Source organism: Thermobia domestica, chromosome 11 (genome assembly GCF_964235325.1).
Source record: "Thermobia domestica chromosome 11, izTheDome1.hap1.1, whole genome shotgun sequence".
Taxonomy (NCBI): domain Eukaryota; kingdom Metazoa; phylum Arthropoda; class Insecta; order Zygentoma; family Lepismatidae; genus Thermobia; species Thermobia domestica.
This window is the reverse complement of record NC_137464.1, coordinates 226,195,952-226,215,053: the sequence shown is the minus strand read 5'-3', so window position 1 is coordinate 226,215,053 and position 19,102 is coordinate 226,195,952. Positions and strand designations below refer to the sequence as shown.

The 19,102-nt window shown below is 36.3% G+C and overlaps 1 protein-coding gene across 2 annotated transcripts in view; it reads right to left on the bottom strand.

Moving 5' to 3' along the window:
• LOC145664777 (uncharacterized) overlaps window positions 1–15,201 on the bottom strand; it is a 30,897-nt gene extending 15,696 nt beyond the window's left edge. Inside the window, exons 1-3 of one of the 2 annotated variants that reach the window (XM_081731732.1) lie at window positions 15,045–15,201; window positions 12,246–12,429; window positions 3,112–3,334 (exon numbers count right to left, since the gene is read on the bottom strand). In XM_081731732.1, coding sequence (XP_081587858.1) covers window positions 3,112–3,334; window positions 12,246–12,429; window positions 15,045–15,105 — 468 coding nt within the window. In that variant the 5' untranslated portion in view covers window positions 15,106–15,201. The other variant, XM_081731733.1, reaches the window with a different exon arrangement.
• Between the last annotated feature and the right edge of the window lie 3,901 nt (window positions 15,202–19,102).

Here is a 19,102-nt window from a genome sequence, read left to right as displayed (position 1 = left end):
TCCTAAGTGGAGTCTTGACCTGACTACGGTATGTTCCATAGTTTTGGAGCTATGGACGTTTAAAGTTGACTTTTTTATGTTTTCGGCAGTCTATAACTCCGAAACGAAGCATTTGCGCACCCAGGTTGGTCTATACTGTTTGTCTTATCTTTGTGTCAGGAATCACCTCCCAAACGTTCTCGGTGTTGTTTTGAAACACCCTGTATATATAAGCAAATGAATTTCCTTTCGCAATGTGAAACTACAGTAGGCTTCCGAACTATGCGAATTAATACTCAAACTTGAAGTAGTAAATCTATAATTTGTGGTTGCACTAGAGAAATAACATCGGAAGTAGTATTTATTCCTCAGATTCTGAATCCATATTAAAAAGCCATTATTCGTTATCTCTTAAGTGTTTTTGCTCTATGGATATTAATATTGAAACACAAAGTGCTAATTGACGTCTACTGCTTCCGCTTGCAACAGAAGAATAAAATCAAAGGCGAAACACATTCTTGCCGTACTGAATTCGTATAAACACACTCTCGCTATCTATCTCCATTATGCGATCAGTGTTGAACCGGAAGTCATAGATTTTCATCACTTCCGGTTTGAACAGATAGATAAAAGAAGAGATAACTCATTCTTGGACACTAAATCTGTCTTTAAAAAGTTTTTGCTCTACTGAAATAAGTATCGAAACCGGAAGTACTAGTAAATTTCAACCACTTCCGGTAGTGTTGCGAATGGTGATGATATGTTCTCTTGAGACGCTGACTCGATCGAAAAAGAAAGAAAAAAAAAACTACTTGCCGCTATCTGTGACCCTTTTTGCTCTAAGACGATAAGCGTTGAAACCGGAAATGGTTTATTTCTATTGCTTTCGGTTTGAATAGAGAGTTAATCGAGGACATGGAATCTATTCTTGAGAAGCTGAATCAATTGCATGAAACCGCTTCTCAATATGTATTACCGTTGCTGCCTTATGGAAATCAATATTTAAACCGGATGTACTAGTGACTTTTAACTACTTCAGGTTTTGGTACAGTTTTGCGGGTGATGATGATATCTTGAGATGTTGAGTTGACTGAAAAAACAAAAACAAAAAAACAAAAAAAAAACACTTGTCATATATATATATATATATATATATATATATATATATATATATATATATATATATTAATGGTTTTGTTCGCTAAAATAGGAGCTGAAATATATATTTTTGCAACGGTGAGTCAACTGCAAAAACCACTTGTCGCTTTCTCTTACTGTTTTTGCTCCATGGAAATCAATATTGACATTGGAAGTACTAGTAAATTCAACCACTTCCGGTTTTGGTAGAATGTTGTAGGTGCTGATGATAAGTTCCCTTAAGGAGCTGAATCGATTGCAGAACACAGCTTGCGGCTATCTCTTACCACTGTTATTCTTTGAAATGAAATGAAATCTTTGAGTTTAACGTCCCACAAATATGCATGTAGGCTAAGCGAGACGATGATGATGATTATTATTAAATATTCTGTCTTTCTGCAGGTCCTGGACTTTTATTTTATTTTATTTTTTAAGATTTGGGCTTGAAAATGTTTCTTCCACGTTTCTCAATCTTCAGCTTCCTCTTTTAACTTATTTTCTTCTATTTCTCAAATCATCGATCAGCTGTGTTTTTTTTTTTCTTTCTATTCCTCGCGAGACGATGATTAAAGTAAGTAAATTATTGTGGAAGAATTAGTGTAATAAGACGATGGGAGAAAATGGGAATACCCCGAGAAAACCCACGAGCACGATGTTGTCCACCACCAACTTACTTGGCCGGGGATGGAACCAGGAACCCCACGCACCAGAGGTAAGCGCTCTACCACTGAGCCACCGTGCCCCCCCCCCCCCCCCGTTGTTATTCTGTGGCGACATGTAAAAATAATCAAAAACAACCGATATTAATGTTCAATCCATAGTTTTCGGGGTCGCAGAAATTAATATTGACACACTCCCGATGGGTTTAAATCAGAGTTCAGGCCCCATCGGCATGGAAGTGAGAAGGGCTGGGGTGACCACTGATTTTTGTCATTATACTTTTCATAGAAACGCGTATCCTACAAGGGTAGGGGCTCATATACTTCCATACATCTATCCTCCCCGTGCAAATAAGAGCCATTTCAGTTAGTATTTTATCAATAAGCACTGTGAAAACTAATTTTGAACATAAGAATAGTCTTACGGAAGAAATGAAATTAAATGAAATCTTTAATCTTTAAGTTTCACGTCCCACGGTTATGCTGGCTAGGCTAAAGATGATGATGATTCTGAGTAATGAATGAAATGGTAAAATGAAGAAAGTGGGAGGAAATGGAAGAACCCCGAGAAAATCCACGCACACGGTGTTTGTCTATCACAAAGCTCATTTAATGCAAGCTGAGATCGAACCAAGGACCCCATGCACCAGAGGTGAACGCTCAACCATTGAGCCACCGCAGCCCCGCCCCCTAGTTTTACGGAAGAAGGAACGATAGTTTCCCCTGCCTTTGGGAATAGCTTAGTTCAGCAAATCCATCAAATTATTTGCCATGACTTGAATGTCTGGAATTCTTTTGATGTGTAACTGCAGCACCATTAATACAGCTTTATAAAAATATGTCAACAGTTAGAATTGCTTCTAGATTTTAAACGAAACTTCTGTACCAGTTTGCTACAACTTTTTTTTTCCCCTTTCCTTTATTGTAAGAATTATAAATTAGATTTCTGGGCTTTCGGCATCTATGGCCACGTTAGCCAGTAACTTATGAAGAATGACGTCTCTAGGCGATCACTCTATCCGAGGAAAGGGAAAGAAGGAAGCGGCCTGGGACCTACATGTTAGGTACCATTCCGACATTTCCCTGGTGTGAATGAAGAAAATCCAGGAAAAATCTCACTCAGGATGGCTGGCCGGAAAAAGCTTTTATACTTTTTCGACCGAATATCCGCAATGGAAATCGAACCCAGGGTAGCTCGCACCAAAGACGAGAGTGTTAGCGACTACGCTATGCGGGGCCACTTATTATAACAATTATCTCCCAAAATATTTTCAAGACATCTTCGCAACCTCATTTAAGTGTCTTTCATAAAGAAAAATAGAGTTAATATACTGACCTTTGTAATTATTTTGAATTTAATATCGAAATCTAACGAGCCAATTTTTCCTGACGCCTTGTAATGCTCCACGCAAACTCCATTCTTCATCTCTTCCTCTGTAGACACGATATCCTTCCCGCAAGTGGTAAATTTAATGCCATTGATTTCTTGGGACGACTGTATCTTCCTCTTTAAGATTTCTATGTTTTCTTCCAACGGCACATCTTCTGTAGGAATTTCACTAAAAAAAAAATAAGATATTCAGATATCATTCTACATCACATTGGGCATTCAACATAGTGCTAGTGCTTAAATCATTTATTAGCAATAACGATGATAGACCTCACAAACAATGGTAAGTGGCATATGAGTTATCTCAATTCCTCGTAAAAGGAGTTTCACTTTATTTGTATAAATCCTCATTCAAATGCCAAGAGCCAATGCACGCCTATTACTGAATTGACGCGACATTATTTATCAGATATCCTAAACCAGACTATCGTACCTTTAAGTAATCACCCCGAAACATACCTTATGTTTAAGGAAAAAGATGAAATAGTATACGAAGATACTAGATTGCTTATCTCATGGGTTTGTTAATTGCAGTTTAGTGCCCCATTCAGCACCAAGGCTATATAACATATGGACCTACAGCTTAACGTGGAATCCGAACTACATACCGTATTTGCGCGAACATAGCCCGCACCTTTTCCTTACATTTTGGCTTGAAAAATCAGTTTGCAGCCCATAAGCGAGATTTTTCATCTCAGATAATAAATCGTCAATTTCAAAATGATATGTACACATATCTTCTGGGTTGAAATTAATATCATTATAAGTTACTACAGTTACTTTTGTAAATCATCAAAGACTTAAGAAAATAGCACAAAAACTTACCTTGTTCGCAAAAATTACTACTTTCATTAACAGGAATACGTATCTTTGTTATACAGTATATACAATATATATACGGTATATTTATATATACACAGAACCTGTTCTTGAAAACAGAAAAACAACTTTGTTTAGCAAAACTGCGTCCGCTTGTTTGTACCCACCCAAATCAAGCACAATCGCTTCCCATCATCTCAGCATCACCAACGTTTGACTCTTCACCCTCGCTAGACGATCCAGAACGCTGCTCAGTGTCACTATCACAAAGAAGTCATTCTTAGTTCCATCAAGATTATTGGAAATTCCAATTATTTTGAAACTTTTCATGACAAGTTCTTCCAATATTGACGCTAAGCAGCCAAAATCCAACAGTGCACTGCTGACACAGATGCAAGTTGCAAACTGCCTCCTGGCGTCGAAGTTGCTTTGTTCATGATGTAATTTCTATAGAATTGTCTTACATTAGGTTTGAATGGATGACTGAGACACGCATCTAAAGCTGCAACACACAACTTTATCGTAAATTTAGTAGTGCAGCCTATATTTGAGATTCACTTTTTCTATAATCTCGTGTCAAAAGTTTAGGTGCGGCCTATATTCACGCAAATACGTTAAGTTCGCTAATTTCATGTTTAAAACAAGTATCTAATCTGAAAACTTCCACATCCGATCTCTATAAATCCTGATTACGGACAGAAAAGAACCTTTCTTTATTCTATAAAGGGAAAGGTCGTTTTAAGTATTATCTAGATTGCGGATATGCATTCTAAATTACGTATCTGTCATCAGAAGACCCGGACCTGGTAGATACTATAGTACTTCAAACTAGATGCCCGTAGCCAAACTCCCTCTATAAAAATTGTTGCGTGAGTACTTAGGATTCTGAAACATATATTTTTGGATAGCACGCATATTAATTCCTAAGTAAAGTCTTGACCCGACTATGGTAGGTCCTATAGTTTTGGAGCTATGGACCTTTAAAGTTCATTTTTTCATGTTTTTGGCAGCCCATAACTCCGAAAGGAAGCATTTGTGCACCCAAGTTGGTCTATACCTTTTGTCTTATCTTAGTGTCAGGAATCACATTCCAAACGTTGTCCGTGTTTGTTTGAAACACCCTATATATAAATATATATATATATATATACCCCTCAAGCTGCGGGGCTGAATTTGGTTTTAAACAGGATCGGAAGAGTGTAACTGTTCACCTCAGCGACCCCAAAAACTGTGGATTAGACACTAATATTGGTCATTTTCGACCATTTTTATATACAGGGTATTAACGAACTATACCAACAAACTTTAAGAGCTGATTCCTCACATGAAAATAAGAGAAAAAGTTCATATGGACCTATGGCGAAAAGTACATAGTTTCAGAGCTAGGGCTGTCAAAATCGCGAAAAAGCCAAATTTCGAGAGGTCCTATTTCTAATTCGAGAGAGTGTGGGTGATTGTCCTTACCAGCGTAAAACAAGTCACGCATACGCAATCCAAAAATGCATATTTCATTCGTGTTCAATGGGTGTACAGATTATTCCCTGCAGAGTGAAATTCCCAGACATGCCATCAACCGAATTTTGAGATATGCTCTGACATTATGATTGGTCCAAAGCAGGCACGCGATAAGCCTTGATAGCAGGAAACACGGAATCCTTTGGCGTGATGTCGGAAGTGATAAGGATCGTCAGCAGCACGGTCTCTCGTATTCGGGAAAAAGCATGGTGCGATGGTTTCTTTCACGCTTATAAGTAAAGAAAACGTGAAATATACCGTGACGAAATACATATCATCACACGTTATTCCGAACACAAAGAAACATGGAGCTGCCTGTTCCTAACACTTCCGCCTTTCCTCCGAAGAATTGGAGTCCATTGTTGTCAACGTATACCTCATCCCTACTTTGGACCCTTCTTGAAATTATGGTATATCTGAAAACTCTATTGAAAATATATATCTGAGAATTATAACCTGTAGGGAATACCGTTTATACCTTATTTTTGGGTTGAGTACACATGGCTTCCTTTACGCTGATAAGAACCACCATTTACATTTTCTGGAATTCGAAATAGGGCCTATTGAAATTTAGCTTTTTCGCGATTTTGGACAGCCATAGCTCTGAAACTATACACTTTTAGCTATAGGTAAATATGAATTTGAACTTTTTCTCTTATTTTGATGTGAGGAATTACCTCTTACAGTTTCTCAGTTTAGCTCATTAACACACTGTATATATTCCCCCTCTCCCTCCTCCATGTTGTGGGGCACGGCATTAGAAGTGTCACCGTTCAAATCAGCGACCCCGAAAACTATGTATTCGACATTAATATGGGTCATTTTTTATGTTTAATGTACTTCCTTCTTCCCTCCCCAAGCTGCGGAGCCGAATTTGAATGTAAACGGGATCGAAAGCATCACTGTCCATCTCAGCGACCCCGAAAACCATGGATTCTACACCGATATTGGTTATTTTCAATCATTTCTATATATGTATCTCCTTCAGGGTTTGAAAAAACCCGGGTTTTTCTGAAAAAGCCCAACCCACCTGGGCCCATATGGGTTTTTCGGGTATTTTCGGGTTTTATTGGGTTTTTTCGGGTTTAATTGGGTTTTATCAAAATATTTCAATGTCTTTGGGGTAAAAGTGTTAAAATGTGATTTATATTTCAAGATTATCATTGTCACAACTTGCAACAATTTTCTATTCACTGCTGTTTTGAAAAAATGGCCGCCATTTTGAAATTTTACGTTGGATCATCGCCTAAATATATACAGCTTATTTAGAGTATCTCGTGCTTCTACTCTAAAAATTTAGACTTAAAAGACCGAAAATTGCGCTTTGTAGCGTGCATACCTGCTATTTTTTTAAAAAAAAATTGTCACCATTTTGAAATTTTACGTTGGTATGCCGCCAAAATCTATGCAGGAAATTTAGTGTGTCTCGTGCTTGTACTCTGAAAATTTACACTTAAAAGACAGGAAGTGATTCCCTGTAGTATGTGTGGCACAAGCAGACGAACGAACAAATGCAGATTGTATCATCCCAGAAGCGTCAGTGACGTTTGCCAAATATGAAGACCAAATATATTAATTTAACAGCGTAAAATAAATGGTTTTTATTGTTGAAGTTCACTTTCGATACCTTGTGCGTTAAATTACGGGAATTTCCCGAGCACTTGTTGCAAGAGGGATCTTTTCAGAAAATTAATTTAAGATCATTAACAAAGATATAATTCATATTTTATAAAATAAACTAGCTTTTGGCCAGCTGGGGGCTCTTCCCCCCAGTCCTCCGAGTTTGCTCGGCCTACGGCCTCGCATTTCTTATCTATCGCACTTTGCATCAACAGTGAATTTCGTGAACTTGCTCTTCATATTTCCTGAATCTGACCACCCGGGGGCATCGCCCCCACCCCACACACACACACACTGTCTTTGCTCGGCCTACGGCCTCGCATCTCTTGAACCCACAATTCTATCATTTCAACTATTTAAAAGATAAGATTTTGTATCCCAAGAAAACGCCCATTTAAATAACAAGGGAATTTCTTCATCACCCTTTAGATCCCTAAAAATATTAAAAATATTCACTTTTGGCTATTTTCCTTTCGGTTAGTCCTGGAATTGTATAATCATGCCAAATTTCATCATTCTAATCATGCCGGAAGGGCCTAAACATTTTGGGGTGTAGAAGACGTCCCATACAAATAACATGGGAAAGATTTTTCAGTTCCCCATAAAACCACTCTACGGTTGGAAATTTTTATTTCTGATGTTTCACTTAGGTAACGCTTACGAAAACGTACAAGCATACCGAATTTGAAGATTTTATTCCAATTCTAAGTACCTAAAACATGAGATTATAAGTTTTAAAAAAGCCCATTTAAATAACATGGGGAAATTCATCCAATCTTTAGACCCCCTCTAAAAATTAAAAATATTTACTTTTGGCAATTTTCCTGTGGGTTTGTCCCGAAAAGCTACAATGATGTCAAATTTAACCATTGTAGCCCTACAGGAAGTGCTCAATAATTTGGGGGTATAAAAGGTGTTTCATATAAATAACATGGGAAAGTTTTTTCAGTTCCCTATAAAACCACTCTAAAGTTGGATTTTTTAAAAATTTTTACTGATTTACTTAGATACTGCTAAGAAAACGTACAAGCATACCGAATTTCAAATTTTTATTCCAAGTACCTAAAACATGAGATTATAGGTCCAAAAAAGGCCCATTTAAATAACAAGGGAATTTCTTCATCACCCTTCAGACCCCTAAAAAAATTAAAAATATTCACTTTTGGCTACTTTCCTGTCGGTTAGTCCTGGAATGCTATAATCATGCCAAATTTAATTATTGTGGCCCTACAGGAAGTGCTCAATAATTTATGTCAGCTCATGTAGTTTTATATATAGTTAGGATGTTTCAGAATGTCTTAAATGAAATAGTTTTATTGTTGAATTATTCAGTTCCGATGCTTTGTGCGTTCAATTGGGGGAATTTCCCGAAAACTTCTTTCGGGACGTGTTTTTTTTTCCTCATCCCTTTACTGTACATCGAAACTTCCACTAGTACGAAAGTTCGAATTCAGCATTTGAAATAGTAAGCGGTACGTAGTTCGGAACTCTGAGCATCGAGTTTCTTAAATTTGACGAATTTTTACGCTTTTGTTGGTGTTGATTCTACAGAATGCTTATTTGAAGAGTACCTACAAATAACTGCACTAAACTACTGTTGTTGGAAAACTAAATTTTACTGAAGAGTACTTGTGTTACCATCAGAGGTAATAATACTAATAGTTTTACTAATGCACTACATGTTTACTGGTAGTACCGGCATCTATGGCTTTAAACGCGTCAAACGTATGAGGGACAACGTCCCTAGGCGTCGCCGAGTTGGCAAGCACACTATTCACGGAAAGTATTTTCTAAAATATAAAACTGCATTTTTTCCCTTCAAACAGGCTATAAGCATAATCCATACATTAATTTGTTACTTAATTATCTCAAGCTAAGGTAAGGCTTTTTTATTCATTCAGTGCATTAAGAACTTTATAAAGGTCTTATGTTGAATGTTGTATACCTTAACGAGAAAGCATTCAATTCGCCCAAGGAAAGTCCAAAATCTGATAAAAATCACTTTCAATGTGATCACCTTGGTTGTATCAATAATATATTAACAAAAAGCTCAAAAACCCAGGTGGGTTTTAAGGTGGTTTTTTTCAGGTGGGTCCAACCCGAAAAAACCCGGTGGGTTTTTTTCGGGCTGGGCCCACTTGGGCAAACCCTGATCTCCTTCCTCCCCTCCCCCAAGTTGCGGTGCTGAATTTGGATTAAATCAGCATCAGAAGTGTCACTGTGCATCTCAGCAACCTCGAAAACTATAGATTCGACACTAATATCGGTCATTTTCGATCATTTGTAAATGTTCCTCCCCCTCCTTCCACCCCTAAGTTGCACCGTCAAAGTGATATGACAAAACCATCTCAGTTCTGAACCTCATCTATTATGAAAATGTCATCGAGATCGGTCAGGTGGTTAAAGAGTGATGAAGTCAGAAAGACAGTTACTTTCATTTTTATTTTTTAGATACAGGATGGCCCAAAAGTAGGTATACACCCCTACATAGATCAAGTATAACATTCTAGTTTATGGGTTTATTTGCTTCAGCTCTTCCGAGTAAAAACACATTAAGAACAAATAATAAAGAAACTACCTGAAGGATAACAATAAGAAATGATATAAAAGGCAATGAGCTGATCAGTAAGGTACTCTATACCTACTTTTGTACCACACTGTATATATATCTCCCTCCTCCCCCTTCCTTACGTTGCACCGTCAAAGTAAAATAATAAAACCCATCACAGGCCCGAACCTCATCTATGCCGAAAACTTGATCGAGATCGGTCATGTGGTTCAAGAGTTAAGTTTTATTTATTTTTATATATCTCCCCCTCCCCTCCCCTAAGTTCTACCATCAAAGTGATGTGACAAATCCATCCCAGGACCGAACCTCATCTATGTGGAAAATTTGATTGAGACCGGTCGGTTGGTTCAAGAGTAACTGAGTCACAAAGAGAGTCACTTTCATTTTTACTTTTTTTTTTTTTACTTACGTCTTCCTCCCTCCCCTAAGTTGCCGTCAAAGTAAAATGATAAAAATCTCCCAGGCATGAACATCATCTATGATGAAAATTTAATCGAGACCGGTTGGGTGTTTCAAGTTATTAAGCTTTATTTATTTTTAGATATATTTCCCTCCCCTCATCCGGCCCTAGGTTCTACCGTCAAAGAGAAAATATTAAAACCTTTTCAGTCTTCAATCTCATGTATGTTGAAAATTTGATTGAGATTGGTCGGGTTGTTCAAGAGTTATTAGGTTTTACGTATCTCCCCTCCGCTCCCCTCCCCGAAGTTCTACCGTCAAATGATACGATAAAAGCCACCCCAGGTGCGAACCTCATCTATGTGGAAAATTTGGCCAAGATCGGTCGGGTGATACACGAGTTATTAATTCACAAACCTATTTTTATTTATATTGACTTTTATATATATATATATCCCCCTCCTTTTTTAACCCTACGTTGTTCCGTCAAAGTGAAATGATAAAGTGTATCCCAGTCTCGAACCTCATCTATGTTGAAAATTTGATGGAGATCGGTCTGGTGGATCAAACAGTTGTTCAGTTTTATTTATTTTTTCTATCTCCCCTTCCTGTCCCCTCCGTAAGTTCTACCGTCAAAGTGAATAGCTAAAAAACACTCCCAGGCAAAAAACCCGCATCTACCACAAAAATTTGATCGAGATCGGTCGGGCTGTTCAACAGATTAAGAATCACAAACATAGTCGCTTTCAATTTTATAATATAGATTAGCGATTCTATACTGCAATAGGTAGAAGACAGCACAATTACATTATTGGAAGCCGCGGTGGCTTACTGATATAGCGCTCAGCTCCGGTGCGTGAAATCCCTAGTTCGATCCCAGCTCGTGCCAAGTGGGCATGGACAAACACCAGATGCGTGGGTTTTCTCCCGTTTCTTTCCATTTTCTTCATTCCACCTTCACCGTCTACCGTTTATCCTCGGCGCATAATAGTGGGACGTCCAACTCAAAACAATTACATGAAGGAAGAAACTAACCTACTTTCTCTCACACACACAAACTAGCCATATCGCTGGAGTTTAATTGGTAAAGAGATCATCTGGCTACCAGGCGACCTGGGTTCGAATGCTGGGAATTAGTTTTCTTGTCATTCTACCATTCTTCTCTCTCTACTGATACACAATACCTATGAAATAAATAATTGGGTAACAAAAGAAATAACTCACCTTATGCATCGGTTAACTGAAATACTTTCGATAAAAATCTTCAAACGCCCTCTGACAAATGATTTGAGTTTATGATGTACGTTTCATACAACGCACAGAAAGTTGGAAGAAAGAAAAAAAAAAGGTGGACTGATTTAAATCACTTGATTTTTTTTTTAAATAAAAATCATTGATTTAAACCAAATTCCGAAATAACTTAACTTAAAGTGAAGATAAATGAAATCAAGTTTTTCTTCTGTTATTTCGATTATGGAAGATAATAATCATAATACAACGAGGCTCAAACGTATGTACAGAGCAGTATGAAAAGGAGTGTTTCATGTAGAGGATAATTAGGAAAAAATCACGTTTTGAATGGGTAAAAGGGGAATCCTGCTTTCTTCTCTTTGTAACATAGGGTTTTTAAATCGTTAACTATTCCAAGTGTCATGTTGATAAACGTTGCCGTACTTTTTTTCTTAATGCTTAAGGAACATTGAGATTGAAATAGGTTAATGATTGAGGATTAACTTAAAATTCACCCCAATACTTTCACTTAAATGGTATAATTAACATTTAATACTAATTCCTAATGTTTTTTCTTGTCTGCGACTTGTATTATACGAGGAGAAAAATTTGATTTAAATTTTAAAAAATCTATTTAAATCAAAATAATCAACAAAAATTATTGTTTAAAAAAATCGTGATATTTTTCCACCGTAGTAGGAATGATCACCTTCCCTTTGCATTTTCTCGCCACGTTTCTACTCAGAATGTAATACATCTAACAGCGTCTCTTTTTACAGCACTGAGGAAGGAAGCAAAGAGCCTCTGAAACCATCTGCTAAAAATATTTCAGTTAATGGATGCATACGGTGAGTTCTTTCTTCTATAGTTAAATATGATTCTCATTGTAGCACTTGGCAATATTTTTCTTAAGTAATTAGAACTTTACCTTAATGATGGGATTAAGTGGGCAGGCGTTTTAAAAGTATTTTCAAAATCAGAATCTCGCAGCAGTTTCTCCAACTGGGCAATATCTTCTTTTAAACGATCTTTCTTCATCGTCAACTTAATCTCACGATTCTTCAAGTACTCCAGCGCCTTTTCCATTTTGCTATGTTTTGGACCTGTAAAAACTAAAAAAAAAAAAAAAAAGATAACATTAAAACATAATTACAAATTTATACGACGGATGCATATCTAAACTAAATAATAATAATAATAATAATAATAATAATAACAATAATAATAACTCTTTAATTCTGCTGACTCCTAAAACTTGCTCCTTAGAAACATGTCTTTCCAAAGAACTTAATTTTACCTGTAAATTTTTCAAATTTGAATAGTATCCTTTAAACTATGGTAAAACTCATGCAAATTTACATTACCCGTCATATTAGAAAAAGAAATTTATCTCTCTTTTTAGAAAAAAGAAATGTATTCCCGAAGACATTCTCCATCCTTATTGCTATATTATTATTATTATTATTATTCAATGCCGTTTGAAGCTTGACTGCTGCACCCATAAAAGTTTTTCACTCATTCCTGTCCTTAGCCAACTAGATTCAGCTTTTACTTTATATTCCTACTTCTGCGAAATCCATTTGCCCCTATGTGTTTATCCGATTGGGTCAGGCCAGTAGCCAGCCCAAAAATGTAGGGGAGCCCGGTAGAAGTTACGGGGGCTGAGTTTATCACTATATTATAGTTCATTTGCAAGCCTATCGTGAAAATTTTACGTGGCCGCCTCTCCCAGACTCCCCGTGGATACGGGCCTGAATTAGGTTTCCAGCTAAAATTTTGAAAGCATTCCTACTTTCTGTCACGGACTACGTTAATCTAATTTATTAGAATTTCGTCCGTGATTGTACTTTTAAGTTCATTACTCTTCAAACTAACTTACAAAGGACAGTGAAAGAAAACTTTGGATATTTTAAAACACAATTGTGATTAAGTTATGAATTCTTTATCTGTAAAAACTGCTATGTAATTTTGTCTTTGAATTTGTTTGCACATACCAAACTACTTTACACAATGGTACGCGCATATTATCAATGCTTACGCAATTGATTCTGGCCAGGAAAACAATCGTCCAAAATTTCTTTGAGAATCTTTTATAGCACAAAAAGTGAAGCACAATATTTTATGCTACTTTAATGAAATATTATTAGCATGTACCTAAAACGTATCATACACCTTCAGAAAACAGTATACATGTAATAGTATATAAGATAAGCTTTCTTAGCTCATAGCGACAGAATTTAGTTTTAACGGCGCAGATAAAAAATACAGAGTCATAAAAATTACAATTTTACGGTTAAAATGAGTGAGACATATGAAAGTGAACTAAAACATTAATTTCCATTGGCGGATTATTTCTCCACAACGTTAAAAAAGAAGCAGTATTTTATGTTTACAAGTATCAGACCATTATAAGTGCTATACTACAGTTAAAACTAGGAAGTGTGTTTTAAAGACGACTGTGTAACATACTTATTTCGTGGCTGAGTGTTTCTGTACAGTGTAGGAAACAGGTATTCCATGTTTACAACTATAGAGTTAGTAGTGTGAAACCATCACAAGTGTTCTATCCTATATACGATGCGATATAAAGATCTGCACACGATCTTACTATCTGTGTATGTGCACACCCTCCGTCGCCGACGCGCCTTCACAATGGATGCATTCCCAGGCGGGCCCTCATGCTATGAACTTGCCTCGATTAGATACCATCGTGATTTTTAGTACGCACCTATCACAGGTTAATTAATGATTTTGCACAATAGCTTTTATGGCATCCATCCAGACGTGTGTAATTATAAGAGGTTACATCAGTTTGCACGCATATCATCAATCTGTACGGAACTATTTGGGCAAACGCTAAGGCAATAAGGGTAGAGAATGTCTTAGGGAATACATTTCTTTTTTCTAATAAGTGAGACAAATCTCTTTTTCTAATTTGACGGGTAATGTAAATTTGCATGAATTTTACCATAGCTTAAAAGGTACTAGCCAGGCTTGGAAAATTTACAGGTAAAATTAAGTACTAGACATGTTTATAAGGAACAAATTTTAGCGGGCGGCAAAATTAAAGAATAAGTAATAAGGCTGTACTTTATTTTACAAATGTTGGTTTATTAGTGTAAAATTATTACATGTGCCCTACTACGGTTACAGTGTGTGAGTACAGATGAAAGATGACTGTATTAGATACTATAAGCCACCAGCGGAATATTTCTGCAGAGTGTACAAACTTTGTACCGGTATTACTTCTGGTGGTCCCGCTGAATTTAATCTATGCTTAGTGAGATATTGTTGTGTCGCCCAGCGTAAATATTTTGGAGGACAATAAGAAGGGAATCTGCGAAAGAATTAACACTTTTGGTCCATGTTCCGTTAAGGGGGTCCAAAACTACACTGGGCCTTCTTAAGCTAACCTAATACAACGTTATATTATGTAATCAAACGAAAATCAATAGAAGAAGTGGTGTCAAAGATACTGAACCCCCTTAACGGAACATTGACCACACTTTTCATCAAGCAGCCGGAATGGCATGCTTGAATTTAACCTGAACGAGATAAAAAAAAAAAAAACATGCATCTTTGCACTACCTGACTTCCCTCATGAGCCGCCACTGACCCTCAAGTATCTGTATGAGAATTTGTCCCGTAAATTTCTCAATATCGAGTTCATGTATTCGAAACATCGGCTATTAAAGGACTGTATTTGCTTTCGTTCGTTAGACCCTACCTTTATTGCGTTTCCTTGAATTTTGCCTGTCCTTAACTATGTCACTTTTCTTGCCTTCCATTTTTCTTCTTCTTCTTAATTCTCCAATAATCAACACTAAACCATTTAAGATATGATTAGCCTTATGCAGGGTCCTTCTCTAATGTGATTAGATTAATACTAAAGAGTGCAACTAACATATGTTTCCTGCAGTAGTCATTCCTTAGTATTACGCTAACCGTACTTCAAAACGATTCTCCATTAGGCCCAATATGACTCCAGACTAATGCTTCAGTGCTGCTTTAAGTTGAGAGTGATTCTTATTACAAGTCTTAATATTATATATTTTCTGAAAACACTTTTTTTTTTTTTTAATCAAAAGTGAATGTGTGCATGATTATTCGTATGAGAACTGTAAAGAAAAAATGCACTGTTTTAAGATTCTGGTTAGTGATCATTATTTTCAAATTATGACAGGAAATACAATCAGTTGCAAAATAGTATTGCTGTTATATTTGAAAGAAAAAGCAGTGTGACTACCAACAGTACATTCGTACTAGATCTAGTACCCTTTATAATATTTTAGTGTTCTAGTACGTTTAGTAACAAATCTAATAGTATTTTTCTCCTTCTCTTTTTTTTTTTAATCATAAATACATTTGGGAGAGTAAAGGAGGGGATGGCGCTGTAAACACTATGTATTGGAGAGCTTTGCTCTGATTTTTTATTCAATTTTAACTCTTTACAATTCATTGCTTTGGACAATTTTATTATTTGTTACAATTTTAATATATTATATGCATTTTCAATATGTTCATGCGCCGCTTATCCTTCTGTATTATTACATTAATAGTGTGATAAACAATTTTATTTAAAACAGACAAATTCGGCCATCTTGGCTAGTGCCATTTTAGTACATTTACTTATTTGAAAAAAATTATAATTAAAACAAATATAGTGACATAGTCCACAAGGCCCTAATGGCTGGGACTTCCTTTATAAATCTCCCGTAAGGGAGGTGACTGAAAGAAAAAAAAAAAGAGTAAAAGAAATCTCATGTAAATCTAACAATGTACGAAAATTTCTCTGAACTTTCTTTTTAACATTTGTATTTACAAGAACAGAAGTCGGACATATGTAGGGTTGCCATAATTTTTTTGATCCAAAATACAGACAAGCTTTAAAATCACGATACGGTGTCCAAACTCAGAACAAATATTTTGAAATTTCTTACTTAAAAATCGCCTTTTTTAGGTCATCCCACAATTGTTTACTGTAATACCTAAAATGTTATTGGAAACTAACATGTTTTATTATCTTTTTTTATTAACACAAATGTAATAAATCACGCCATTAAATTACCTATATTCAATCCAACCAAAAGAACCCTGGAATGGAAAAATGAGACACTTTTAAAAAATAATCTACTCTATTAATAGTAACTTAAATATAAGTTATATGATAAAACACAATTATTTTCGCCCGAAATGTTAGTGATTCCTGACTCAGAAATTTTCGGGAAACTCTCAAAGCTGTCAAATCAGGTCCATGTCCAAGGAGGATCTAGGGAGCAGGCCTCCCTAAATTTTTACCGACCCCCTAAACTTTTCGCGGTAGGCTTGCAATGACTATAGAGACACGATTTTGTGGTAAATAAGAATTCGTAATTTCGTTATAAAAATATGCGTAAAGCAGGATAAAATCGGTGAATAAAAATTCAATCTAAGAACATTTTCCCTGGAAACTACAATTAATTGCATGTTGTTTCACCTTAATTTCCACTCATCAATCATCATAACATGAGCTTATGCATGACGATATTAAACAATATTTGAGGTTTTTTTTAAAAATAACACTAAGCATCGTCATTGAATAAAAGTATCATTTAAAGAAAAAAAATAAACACATACAGAAAACATTAATTTTAAAAAAAAATAACTTCAGTGTTCACAGTTTCTTTATGCAAATATCACTTAAGCATTGTTTCAGTGTTTTCTGGTGTTAAATTTGTTCTTTTTTTTTCGTAAGTATGTCATTGTAAGAAGAGAGAGCCCTCTCCACATCAACATTCGAAACTGATATGTACATTAGTTGGAGACACTTTCCAGCGATTTCTGAATGCTGATCTAACGAGGGGTGAAAGTGAGGAAGTCGCTGGAGGACGTCGCTCCTCCACTTCCACAAAATATCTATGGCGTACTTCCACTTCCTAAAATACAATGGGCAAAGATAGGCACGGGGGACGACGTGTCATCATTCGTCCCCTACTTTTTCAGATCCACTTTTCCCCCTGCATCTAACATACCCTGCAACACTCTTTTCACATTATCCACTTCATCAATAGATACCGTTTGGATCTCATTTTGTAACTGCATGTAAAATTTCAAAAATTATGGTGATCTACTTTCTCAAAAATGGGAATTTTCACCACGCTGCTAGCAATTGCCAAATAATGGTAATGAATAAATCGTACAACCGTCGAAAAATTGTCACTTTTGCGTAAATTTCGTGGAAAAGCGAGACTTGTTGCAAATTTCGCCAATTCGACAGAATTTCGCGTTTAATCGCGAGCGTTATATGGTTTAACAAATAGTGAAAAAATATATTTTAGGTACACATTTTCATACAAAACTGATACATTTCGCGTTTTCGTGTGTCACCAAAACAATCGTGTCTCTAGTGATGAACTATAATATGTTTGGATCGGGCCCCCTAACTTCTACCGGCTCCCCTACATTTTTGGGCTGGTTACCAGCCTGTCAAATACGGAAATTTTCCTATTTCACGCTTTGTACGATATGGACCGAAAAATACAAACAGTCCGTACAAAATACGGACATATGGCAATCCTAGACATATAGGTGCCGTCCGGTCGTCTCCTACAACTCCAACGAGAAGGAATTCTAGCAGTGGTCACTTGTTTCTCCCATGATAATTCATAGGGATCGGGAAGTGGGAGATGTACCAAGTGCTTCTTTATGGATCGCGGCATATGCCAGGATTTTTAGTTTGGGATATAAAGTCAAACTTGAGAAAGGTGTAAGTGGTTTGCACGGTTTGTTTAGAATTTTGACTGTAAAAATTTAAAGTAGGGATACTTTCAAGAATGTGGGGGTCACTTCCCCACCTACAGGGGAGGGGAGCTGCTGGAAACATTGTAATAAGATATTAATATCGTAAAATCACAAAGAGGGTGCAACTGGAGAAGATAAAATTTTTAGTACTTTTTCCCCAGACCTAGTGCTTTTTATCTGCATAGATTAGTACGAAATATTTTTATTGAATGACCATACTGATAAAAAGAAAGAATGAAGTGTTACCGACAGCCAGTGTTCGCGGAATGGGCTACTAGTAGCGGATTGGGCGTCTTTTTAAGTGCACTCGCTACCAAAATTTCAAATTGGGTGACACGCTACTTTTAATTATCTGAAGCTTATAACTTTTAAGAATACGCTACTTTCTTATTTCCATTTATGAAATCAAAATTATTAGTTTTATATATTACAATAAAATTTGTGTTTGCTGAATATTCACAACGAACAATAGTGAAAACTAGTACGATAGTACTTTTTAATATCCCGGGGCCTTATACAGAGTCGTTTTGAAGTATGATTTGCGTCGTACTAACACTTGATTACTGCAAGGAACACACGTTAGTCCAACTCTTTAGAACGTCACTAATCAGGCAGCAGAGCGGCTCTGATAAGGCCACAGATTTGATAACACTAGACTTTCGTTGAGTTTGTTTTGTTGCAGTATCACTGACCGTGTTGATGTCTCAATTTACGGAGCTGTGTAAATACATGAACATCGCAAAATTAATTGTGTTGCTGTATTATCCATATAGCATAATGAGGAAGTGGAACTACAATAAAAACTTCCAAAATTCTCGGTTCCCAGATCAGTGGCGGCCGGTTGTTTGTGGTTTCGGGTGTTGCAGTACGAACGATCGGAGACAGAAAATATAAAGTGGACTCATTGACTAATCAGCATAAATTTAAATGCAAATGCTATGTGACATGTTAAATTAAATAAAAATCTGTTTTAAAAATAAAAAAAATGCAGAACATTTAATCCGA